General features: G+C 44.1%; 1 protein-coding gene across 1 annotated transcript in view; it reads right to left on the bottom strand.

Annotated features, from left to right (window-relative positions):
• Positions 1 to 10934, bottom strand: part of KDR (kinase insert domain receptor) — a 32067-nt gene extending 21133 nt beyond the window's left edge. Inside the window, exons 1-12 of the mRNA XM_061472599.1 lie at positions 10791 to 10934; positions 9430 to 9520; positions 8688 to 8884; positions 7459 to 7583; positions 6965 to 7133; positions 5600 to 5739; positions 5245 to 5413; positions 3724 to 3835; positions 3467 to 3630; positions 2495 to 2651; positions 1311 to 1431; positions 589 to 697 (exon numbers count right to left, since the gene is read on the bottom strand). Coding sequence (XP_061328583.1) covers positions 589 to 697; positions 1311 to 1431; positions 2495 to 2651; positions 3467 to 3630; positions 3724 to 3835; positions 5245 to 5413; positions 5600 to 5739; positions 6965 to 7133; positions 7459 to 7583; positions 8688 to 8884; positions 9430 to 9520; positions 10791 to 10842 — 1606 coding nt within the window. The 5' untranslated portion in view covers positions 10843 to 10934. The remainder of the gene's footprint in view (positions 1 to 588; positions 698 to 1310; positions 1432 to 2494; positions 2652 to 3466; positions 3631 to 3723; positions 3836 to 5244; positions 5414 to 5599; positions 5740 to 6964; positions 7134 to 7458; positions 7584 to 8687; positions 8885 to 9429; positions 9521 to 10790) is intronic.
• Between the last annotated feature and the right edge of the window lie 1273 nt (positions 10935 to 12207).

Raw genomic sequence — 12207 nt, forward strand, 5'->3', positions numbered from 1 at the left:
GGAAACAAAACAGTGAAAATCAGTCAATCATCTAAACAGCACAATCCCATTAAAAGGAAAAGGAAGGCCTGTGTAATGAATACAGTAACTACCTGTGCAGAAATTTACAGCAACTTCAGCTGATTCTTAGAGTTACTTATAGCCAATTTTTAGATCTGGATTAAAATAATATTTCATCATATGAATATGGAGACTGATTTTTAAGAAGACAGAAGCTCTTTGACACTGTTTTTCAAAACGTTAGTCTTAGCTTTCACAGTACATCCTTGTTCTTTCTGCAACTCACAATTTCACTGTAGCTCTTTTAAGTGACTGCAAAAGTAGTCACTCTCAGGACAACAGTGCCCATTTTGCATTATTTTCATGGGTCCACCACTCCACAGATGCCAGCACAACTAATTATTTCGCTGAAGTTAGGTGGTGAATTTAAAGGCTGCCTTAGGAAACCTTAAGTGAACCTAAATCCTTAACTATTAATGGATTTAATAAAGGATAGGGATCAGACAATGGCACTGAAGAGCCTGTCATTAGCAAAACAGACAAAATAACAATAATTTACCATGGCTGTCCTCAACAGGATATACTTACTGGTCACATGAAAGGAGATAACTCTTTCACTTGACCCAGCTCTGTTTGTGGCCATACATCTATACAAAGCAGATACATTTGCTGCTTGAATCACAAGGGTGCTCACAGTCTGCAAAAGAACAATCAAGCAATTTCATATTGTGTCAGTCCCAAAGTACATACTTGAGCCTGATCACTCCAACAGCCTAGCAAAATGCTCTGCAGGTATTTGCACAACCAAAAATCCCTCAAAGCACAAATCCATGGCACGGCAGGAGCACAGTCACCTCCTGACATTTACATTTTGTCCTTAAGTGTGTAACAATCAGGCAAAAAAAAAAAAAATCCAAGAAAAAGCAGCCTCACAGAAGGCAGATTTTGTTTTATGTGTTAATAAATGCTGCTTCCACATTTTTCTGCTCTTCAGCCTCTACAGCTTCTCCTCATTACAGTTAAATAGGAAGTTTAACCCATGTGACTTCAGACTGCTAAAAGGTAAGCACTGAAATCTAAGTAGGTTGTGTTCTTCAAAGGAGACTCACTTTGGGTCCGTGTCTAACGGACTTGAAAGTGTGTATCTCTGTCCGTTGGCTCTAGCAGGAGTTTGCACAACCAGCTAAGAGTAGATCCATAAGTTTAACGATAGGTGAAGAGAGTCTCATCTCTAGTGATACATTTCCAGATATCTGAACTGCTTAACAGGGCCAATCATTCCCAGCCAATAGAAAACAAAATCTGCTCACCTTTGTTTTCCCAGCAATAGTAACAACTCGGTGCTTAATTTCAACCTGATTCCCACCCTTTCTCTCTGAGATCACTTTCCACTTCCTGCAGGCATATGGATTGGATCCTGAACGAACTTTCCTGAGGTTTTAAGTAGAGATATATGCATTAGATAAGATGAATATTCACCCTTCAAGAGAGTGGTTTGTGTTTTCTTTTTAATATGAAAATATTTATCTATAAATCAGATGCATCATCAGCCACAGCCTGTATCTGGGAGGGAATTCTGAAAACATTTCTATTAAATTGCACCCTATAACCTTCTAAGACCTTTGTGCTCTGTAAAATAAGGAACCCCAGAGCCTAAAGGTGAATTTCCTAATTAATCTGCCTGTGTCAGCTCAATCAGGATGCTTGGAGGGAAGCAGCTATTCTGGGAACAAACCTCCATTCATAAATGGATGATTCAAGTTAATTTAGTTCAAAGGAAGACAGACATAGAAATCGCTGAACTCCCTACAAGAATTTCTTGAGGACAGTAGCCATTGTGTAAGAAGCAACCAGGCACCAAAGGAAGAAACTAGTGGAAATCACTTTAAAAACAACAACAGGAAAGAAGAATGCTTTTTGTTGGTTGCTGGTTGTTGTTTTTTTTTTAAGGAAATCTGGGCTTATGGCAGGCCCAGATAAGGGAAGCTGCGTGAATCTCAGTCAGGCACTCTCTCTATCATTCCCCAACATCAGTCAGTGCACTTCCTCTGAGATACACTTTCACACAGATAAAGAGCATGGTCACACTCAGCACTTGAGCATACAAAAAAGCCACCACAAGGAACCGTAATTAACATAAACAGTAAATTTCCTCTGTTTGGGATGGAGTTTTGGTCCTGCGGGCTGATCTGAGGGGAAGGCATGCAGACAGCTGCAGTTGAAACCCCAGCAAGCCCTTCAAGAAGGCATGAGAGCTGCATGCATGCACTGCCAGTTCCTTGCTGCGGATGGTCCTTACCCCTCCCAACAACAATGGCTTTGGCAGAGCCTTCCTGCAATGATCAGCCTATTGACCACAACAATCTTTTCTTCATTAGCCATTGGGTCTGCATTTAGTAATGAGCCTGGACAAGGGATGCACCCAAACACCCCAACCCAACCATCCCACCAGAGCTATGTAAGCTGCAGAAGACAGCAAGGACTTGGCACTCACTGAGGGCTGAAAGTGCACTCCTCCTCCAGCTGCCAATGCCAGAGGATTGTGGCAGGCGGTGGGACGGCGTAGATAGTGCAGGTGAGCACCTGTGTCGAGCCATACTTGTAGGAGTCGACAGGGGCCAGTAACGCATTCTCACCAATCTGGGGAGGGACTGGAGGAGAGAGCAGCAGGTTACGCCTCCCCAGCAGCACTGCATGCATGTGTTAGACCCACAGCAACTAATTTATGCTCTGCCTCATGTGCAATTGTAACACAGAGAATCTCTATGAACAGTCAGGGAAGAGGTGAACCTGCCCAGCACCATGAGGATCAGTCCATCAAGATGCAATGCTTAGGATCATCCATAATATTTCCATTACCCACTGGTTTAAAATGCAGCTCTTAGACTCCCACCACCCCTTAAATGTCTATGATTCCCATTGCATGTAGCCCCACTGCCCTTCCCAAGACCTGCTGTCTTCAAAGCACAGGGGCTAGGTGTTTTCCTGGGGAGAAGACAGAAGGAGGAAGAGGAGGAAGAGGAGGAAGAGAAGAAAGAGGCACATCAGTACTGCACAGGGCAGGTCAGAAGAGGAGGGACAGCCTGCGTGAGGCAGGAAGGATGGGTGAGGCGGGACAGGCCAGGATGAGCGGGGTGGGGAGGACTCCGGCAGCATGGCCAGCAAGGGGGGCAGGAAAAGAGCAGGATGCAGAGGTGAAGAAATAATATACAGACCCCCCTGCCCCCAAACACACACACACACAAAGTATCATCACAACACCACCACCAGGAGCCTGCAGCCTCTCAACCAGGAGAGCCAGGAGAGACAGGTCACCTCTGCCCTCCCAGGGCTGAGGTTCAAGTGCTCTTCTCCCAGCCAACCCCCCCACTTTAATCTTCATAGCAGTGGGATTAATTTAATCCTAAAAATGGTAATACAGCACATCCACATGTGAAAGAAGGTACTCCTGTGGTACACCGCTTACCATTCACAAGCAGGGTAAACGTATGTCTCTTCTGCAACTTGTTAGTAGGGTTTGTAAGGACAACAGTGTAATTCCCAGCATCCTTCTCAGTTGAATCGGTGATCACTAAAGTGTAGCCAAGTTTAACTGTATGATTTGCATTGATGGCTTTTCCATTTTTATACCTGAAGAAAAAATAGAGCACTTTGAATACTTCAAAGATTTACCTTCACTAAGAACAGCTCAGTTTTTCAAACATGTGATGTTCCCATTCTTACCATTTTGCCTCTGGTGGAGGATATCCTTTAAACTTCACAGGAATTTTGACTGTATCACCTAGTCTTGTCTCAACCACATTCTCCATTCTCTCCAGATGAATAAAAGGACTTTCTGCAAAAAAGAATGAACTAAATGGTCTTTCCATGTGGACAAAAGTGTAAGTGCTCTCCATTTGGGATAGCACTTAATGACAGATGATAAATAGGGGCCAGTGACAGGATGCCACTGGTGAAGCACAACTGGCTCCAAACAGGGCTCTGGAGAGACGAACCCGCCATGAAAACCCAGCCCTTTCCCTTGCAGAGAGGAGCAGCCCAATTCCCACATCAAGGAGCTCTGGAAAGCAGAGACAAGACTCAGCTCTCCAGACAGTGTGCCAACTGTCAGACCTAGTGTCAGACCCATATATGTGTATATACATACGTATATATATATACACACACATATATATAAACGTATCATGAAACCATCTCGATCTACTCATTACAGGAAATAATAGTATTCAAAACCACAGTGTGATACTTTCACAGTATTTCACTCAGTTAGATACGTTCAGCCTCTTCTCGAGTATGAATCTGAACCACTGCAGTCACAGAATACATTGAATTTATTTACATTACTCGTTATAAATTATAAACTTGCATTCAAACTAACACAGTGATTAGGCTTCTGACTAATATTTAGAATAGTATGGACTTAACATCTGGTACAGTTACTGCAGCAAGTGATCTTGGTTTAGCTCCTGAAGAGAAATACAAAGAACCCAGGAGAAAATTGTTACTATCTTGAATCACTGTGCCACATAATTAGTTTGAATGTTAAAAAAAATAGTCTCCTTCAAAATATAAACCCCTTTTTCTGACTCAGTGATTTATAATGGGCCATTCTCATGCTGGCAATTTTTTCTAGAAGTACTCCAGTGGAGCCACTGGGGCTGTGGCCAAGAAGGGCTTGAGAAAAGGCTGTAGGATGTAGCCTCATACTTATCTATGCACTTAGCCAAAGCTGTTTCCTTTTCATCACTTCCGTACAACCAAAACTTCACTTGATTCATCTATTCATACTGTAAAAGCTGAAAGTTTTATTTTCCTAGCTTCACTGATGCTGACCCAGGCTCCTGTCCTGCAGAACCACCAGAATCTAGCCTAAGTTCACCTGGAGTGAGAACAAAGCTACCTTATAGAGCTATCTACACAAATTCAGTTGTACAGGACCTCAAGGAGGTCAACACAGAAGAGGACCAGAGGGTTACCTCAGTTTATTTTACTGCCTATTTTCCTATGGGATTCTACAGCTTTCAGTAACATACAGAGTCCTTTAAAATCTTATCATTAGCTAAGCATGCGGTATATATATATTTATATATGTAGGTATAATCCTATAGTGGGTGCAAGAGAAATACTGTAGATGCAGCTTGATTCATTTCTGTTACTTGATTCATCACCAAGGTACCTTCTGCATCCCACTAATGAATCCTAAATTTGCAGCAGCCAACAAAACTGAAGCAGAAGTTGCCATACCATGGATAATGAAGTAGCTGCTGTTTTTCATGTTCATACGACCGCTGGATGCTGCACAAGTATATCGACCTTTGTCACTTAAGGACACACTGTCGATGGTAAGAGTGCTCACAAACTTCTTTACTTCTCCTGTAGTGGTTTTTAAATCCCTTATGGTGGCATGTTTTTCCTGTAACAGATAAAAGACACAGGTGTTTGGGAGTTCTATTGTTATTCCTCCTTTGCACACCTGTATATACTGACCATTTCTTTGTGTATTATCACCTGCTTTGTCAATATTATAAAGGTGGGAGTGACATTATACGTAAATTTATTTCATTGTGATATTGGCACTCTTAATTTATTACAGATTTACCTTGATGGAAGGGTAGTCCCATTTAAAATCAATTCCTACATTCAGCTCCGTCCTTACAGTGCAGTTGAGAACCAGTTTTTCTCCCACTGCCAGCTCTACTTGGGAGTGTGGGTTCATTGTCAGGTCATAAATTCTGTATCCTAGAGGAAGAGAAAGGCACACAGAAACCTGGGGGTAAGAAGAGGGTTCTTTACAGCACTCAGCACCACATTTCCCACAAAAATTCACCAAAACTCCCACTGAAACCCCAGCTACAAGGAATCCCCTTGGTGTCCCAGTTCAGCATGATGACGGGTGTAAAAAGGAGCCTGGACGGAAGGAATGCAGCTGCCCTGAGCATTTCCCATCCGAGACCTGCATCAGACAGTGGCACAGCAGGATGTATGCGCTCGATCAGAGTGCCCCCCAGAAGTAGGAGCAGGCAGGATATGGTGACCCACATGGTTCCTCTGCCTTAGACACCTTCTTCTTATCCTTGTGAGACCTGAAACTTAAGGAGGTATTTCCCCTTCCTCAGCAGTAAGAGGGAATTTATTAAGAATAACAGTCTGATAATAGCAAAATCATCCAAATTTTAATTTGTGCAATAAAATTTAAAATATTCCAATACAGAATATTCTGAATGCAAAAATTCTGAATATGCTCCAAATCAGAGTCAGGACTGATGAGCCTGGTGAAGAAGCAATTGCCTGCTGCACAAAGTAAAGGGTGGGGAGCCGCTATGCCTTCCTACCGAGCAAGGCAAGACTGCCTTGGTGCCATTTGGCCACTTGAAGTGGTTACTGTGTCCTCAGCCAAAAGGGAAATAGCTGCAGTTTTAGCTCAGGCTTAAGTCTCCACAGAGTCATCACATTATTTCTGAGTTTTGTTGAATAACTGACAAAATATACCAGGGAAAGCATAAATCTCCATGAGAGTCAGGACATAGATCTGAGGGAGAAGAGACAACCTAGCTCATAATGCAACCCTCAGATCCCCCATTGCCTTGGTACCCCCTCAGAGCAATTCCTTTTCATCTGCTGCTGATGGATGCCTGTCCCCAGTTCCCTCCAACTACAATCTGCATCCTGGATAAGCGAATAAAGTACATAACTGATTTTAGGAAAAAGGCTTGCATTGTCAGGAAAAAAAAAATCCTTGGCATCTATGTAAAACACTAAAATAGAAGCACTTTTCCCAGTGATCAGCCAGAAAGAATACAATACATTGCATTTAAAAGAAAAGTAATATATCTCACAACATCCATTTTGCATTAGCTGCATTGTCATTATTGAATAACTTAGAGTCCAACCAAATGTAATTGGTTCAGTATGTTGTAGTGAGTAAAAGAACATTGGCTATAAAGGAAAAAAAACTTTGGCTTACCTACAACTGCGACTATATATATCACAGACTGGTAGCTTTCATCATCTATTTTGGCTTCACAGAAGACCATGCCCGCATAGTTGATTAAATGGCTGGGTATAGTGAAGCCCTTTTTATTATTCCATGAAATTGATTTACCATCAGGGACAAATATCTTTTCCGGATATTTCTGTTTGGAACATTGATAAAATACAGTCAGATTTCAAAAAAATCAAACAACCCTGAATATTCAAGTCCAATATTTTCCATAACCGCAGGGTCCCAGTCTTAACATCCTAGCTCAGGCAATCTCCCTTTCACAGGCAATCACTCCGCACTTTGAGAGCGCAGGATCACGGATGAGTACAGTTACAGCACTCACCTTGTAATCACAGACTGCAAAGTTCCCAAGGATAGAAAGAAGCTTTTAAGAAATGCAGTTATACTTCAAGCAAAGTATTTACGTCACAGTGATTTCAACTAACTCTTAAAATAATAGTGGTCTTTTTCCTTACCGCATGTAGAGATACATTGAGATTTGATACGGTTCCAAGGCACGGCACTACCACAGTTTTATTCTTAGTGATGTATACAATGCCAAGCTGATCACTAACTGAAGTCACAAACGGAGATCTGTAATCTAGAAGAATATTCAGTTGGTAAATGGGTACTGTCACATTATTATGGAGGAAACTTTTCCAATTTTGTTCTGTCCCTATTTCTTCTCAAAGCAGTTTTATTCTTTTCTATGTGGTAAAACATTTAAATGATGAGACTAAGTAGGAAGTACATATTTTGACAGACATCCCCCAGTTTTACGATATAATTACTCTGAAAACAGTTATCCACAGCAGTGTGCACCTTGGAGAATAGCTTCCTGTCATCACAGTCTTTGTGCCGGTAAAAATCTGATTTACCCTAGTGTGACTTTCCTTGCATAAGTACTACAGGAAATATCAGTCAGAAGCAGCAGCACGCTACATCGGCTCCCCCAGTGGCAGCATCCTCTTTAAAGTCAGACCAAAAAAAATAGTAAGCTCATGATCTTACAAAACAAGCTAAGCCAAGTAGATAATAACGTCTCATTTTTCAAGATGGTAACTATAAGTTAAGAACAAAAGGAAACAGGTTGTATAAGAAAATGAGTATGAAACCATCAGTGCAAAAAAGGCAGATGCCTCAGTGTACACATTCACTGAAATGAATGTATACCTGAATGCTTTGCAGTATCTGTGGCGCTCAGCTGCATTGCTACCAGCCTGACTGTGAAAACTTAGCTCTTACAGCCTAAATAGATTTTGCCGTCACAATCAGCAAATATATGGAAGTTTATGTTTTGGAGTTGTTTTTGTTTTTTATTTTTAATGGTATCAGATAGTACAAATTGTAAAAGGGATCAAAACCTGTAATTTTTAATAAATATACAATCTCTGTAATCCTTCTCCTGAGGTCAGTAATAGCTCACAGTGCAAAGCAGACATGTATGTTAAGCTCCAGGTAAAGGAGAATAGCAGACCAAGTACTGCATATGGCAGGTTGCTTCAAAATTACAGGCACAAGGGCTTTTCTACTGATGGCAACTAGCATATTGGCATGAAATCAATCAACAATAAAAGAAGAAAAGTAACAATTTCACAGAATAAAAAATTCAAGGATTGATAGATTTTAAAGTCAAAATCGTTTTGAGATACTTTTTCTCCTGAGGCTAAGGGAAGAGCCACCTAAGAGCTGTGTAAGCACTTACCTTGAACGTAGACATAAATGGTTGTCGCTGCCTGGTTGTCCTTGTAAAGGCACCTGTAGTCGCCTGTGTCATTGCCAATGACTTTGAGAAGAGTAAGTGTCTTGCAGTAGGGGCCATCACTGCAGTTTATCACCGAGATACGCTTCTCAACACTGCTCTGGTTGCTTGGCCAGGACCACTCCAGTGGTCTCTGTCCACTGGGGAAGCAAAAACGTTGGAGAGGTGTGAGCATGTGATGAGCACCAGTACTGATGCTAGGGTGGTGAACCCCAGACTCGCTGGTCTCTATGGCATTGAGGGGAACAGGCTTCATCAAATCATGTGGAGCATCAAGCCATGCAGGATAAATTCATGTTTATCAACTTATTGTTAATACCTATATGAAAGTTATTTGAGATTTCCATTCTGCTAAACCTGAGTGACACAGCACTCAAAAGGGAGCTTCAAGAGCATGATTTCAGGAGCATGGCTCACCAGGCTGGCTCCATGAGGACCCAGCTGATGCTTCCTTCTCTGGGCCACCCTGTGCTTCCCAGATCTCCCTTGCTCCAACCCCCTAAGATCATTTCCAAAGTCTGTAAGGGGAAAGCAAGGTGAGGGTCGGGGGAGGAAGGGGAAGCGCAAAGGATGTGGGGAGGAAGAACAGGAGCAATGATGGGAGAGAGACTGAATCACCTGTGATTCTATGCAAAAACTCATAAATTACCCCCATCAAAATCTTGCTGGATCGATTTGCCCTTACCTGCAGGTAATATTTAGAGTGTTATTTGCAGTTATTGTGAGGACATCTTTTTGGATACTAAGGGTTGGCTGATCCAGAGAAATAACTAAACCTGTAAATAATAATAACAAACACGTATAAAGCCCCGTAAATCAACCCAATAGACAAAGTACACATTACTTAATCAGAAAAGCATTATGTACAGGAATATGCAGTATGTTTTAAGAGGACGCTTTCACATCATCTATTTAGCAGAGAAGAGTAAATAATGACGTTTCACACATCCCAGAAAGTTCAAAAACTCTGTCATAACAGGAAGCAAAGGCAGATGGTCAGGAGCTAGCTGCAGAGCACTACAATTCAGCCAGCCAGGGTGGAGTTCCTGTTTTCTTGCATTGCCAACTTCAAGGTCTAACAAGAGGATGTGGGACATTGAAATGAAGCGAACCTTCATCTGATGATCTCACTCCCTGGGGAAAGGGATTACTAACTTTTCTTATAATAAATTGAATATAGTTGAGTTCTTCGAGACTACCGATCAATGAACTATATGAAGAAACTATTTTAAGTTTGTCAGAAATTCGAAATCCCATGAATTTATTTTGCCCCATGATTTTCTGAGGTTATCGCTTTCCTCCTAAGCAATCAGGCAAAAGTCTATTACTACCAACTCTGTTCACAACAGGGCTTGCATCACGCCTAACCTGAGTCCTCCATGCTTGCGAGGGTTGTGATCTGGGTGCCAGTGTTGGCTTTGAGGCAACAGCCCAGCTTATGCAACATTTGGGAGTACCACAGGGAGAGATTTTCAGCCCGCCCTGGCTGCTCCCATCACCGTCAGGAATCCCGCCTCACCCGGGAGAGCCAGCAGCCCCAACCGGGACAGCTCGGACAGCTATGGCAGGCAACAAGAAAGCGTGGCCAGACCGGGACCTTCCCTGCTTCCCTAGTATTTCCCCACACTTTAATCACTGGCATCCCGAGCAGGCTCTTCGCTGATGACGGGTTTCCCGCATTTGGCTCCAGGGACATTTTGCTCTCGGAAACGATGTCTGATGCTGGAGCCAAGAGTGCAGGACACTATGCCATGGCAGGCAGCCCTGTCATATGGGCCAGCACCAGCCAGAGAAGCGAGGAGGGAAGGTGAGAGGACAGGACAGGACAGCAAGCCCGTAGTACTGGGCATCCCGTCCCACCCCAGGGTTCGCACTGCCTCACCGTACCACCGTCCCTGACAATCCCAAGTGAAACCAGCACCCGCGCAGTTCCCGACACCTGATCATACCCGCGCCGCCTCTCCCCGTGGCCCCGTGGGGCTGCCGGACCCCAGCGGCTCCCCGACAGGCCGAACCCCGGGCAGCTGGGGCACTCCGAGGGCTTACCGGGAGCTAGGCACAGCAGGACCGCCAGCAGCCGCGCCGCACCGTGCTCCATACCGTGGGCGCCGCGGGGCGCGAAGCGAACCCTCTCCCCGACGGCGCTGTCCGTCCGGCAGCCGAGCCGAGCCGAGCCGAACCGTGCCGAGCCGAGCCGAGCCGAACCGTGCCGAGCCGAGCCGAGCCGAGCCGAGCCGAGCCGAAGCGGGCCGCGCTGCTCGGCGCTGCACCGCACCGCACAGCACAGCGGGGATGCGGGACCCCGGCGAGCAGCACCGCCCAACTTGAGCCAGGGGGCGGGGCTTGCCGCAGAGGCTCTGCCCACCTCTCCTTGGCCCCGCCCCTCGCCCCTCCCCATGGCCCCGCGGCGGAGCCCGGAGGGGATGGGATGCTCTGGTTCTGGCACGCACCGGGAGCAATCCGCCTGCTTGGCAAAGGCAGGAGGGACTCAGGGGCATCAGCACTGAAACTTCGTGTCACCTGGGGCTTCACCAGGGGGCTCTTCAAGTCCCCTCAACCCCAAAATCATCCCTATGAAGCACACGTATGAGACACATCCATCTTCTTGCTCACTGACTTCAGCCAACTGGGTTGGAAGTGTCTGGTGGTATCAGTGCTAAGTTCATAACATGGGAGTCCCTGAATCATGTCGAATGTATCCACCAGCCTAACGGGCCACATCACATCTAAGGGGATCCAACCAGCCCCATCCTTCTCCCTGCTGGATGTTCCATTCCCCTCTCACACCAAAGGTTTGATTTTTCCCCAAATGACCCACTCAGTTGCAACTATACCTTTTAATCAAAATTATTAAGCAGTGGCTGTTGAAAGAGAAGTTCATGAGGAAGTCCTTTGGGAAAAATAAACACATGGTTATTAATGCTTTAACCATACACATGACCATAAACGCCCCGAGGGAAATAAATACATCCTCATAGACAGATGCATAGGTAAATAGGTAGAAAATCAGGTAGATAGAAATACACAACTATGCACATAACTATGCATACATATACATATATGTATCTTTACATGCTATGTTTTTCTCTTTCCCTGCAAGTCTTCATGTGAGCTTGTCCACAAACAGTCAACTAAGTTAATGAGGCAGTGATTTTATTTTGCATGCTATGCAGTTCCAGCTGGTTTACTGTACTGGGGGATGAGCTTGAATTTCAATTTCCTTTGAAATTACACCCCTGTTGCTCACAGAAAGATACAGGGAGTGGGAGAAGCCAAATTCCTATGCTGATTTTTCCCAGAGATCCAGTAAAATCCATGAAAAGTCAAAAGGACTCATGGTTCAAGAGGCAGCAAGTCAGCACTGTGCAAATTAAATGTGTTCTTGCTATTTTTATGGGCTCTTAAACCAGAAAATTAGTAGCCATTATTAATATCTCCATCTCCACCATACTGCAGGTCAGGT

Source organism: Pezoporus flaviventris, unplaced genomic scaffold (assembly GCF_033815535.1).
Source record: "Pezoporus flaviventris isolate CSIRO_AGI_PZ_B2104156 unplaced genomic scaffold, CSIRO_AGI_Pfla_v1 ptg000002l, whole genome shotgun sequence".
Classification (NCBI taxonomy): Eukaryota; Metazoa; Chordata; class Aves; order Psittaciformes; family Psittacidae; genus Pezoporus; species Pezoporus flaviventris.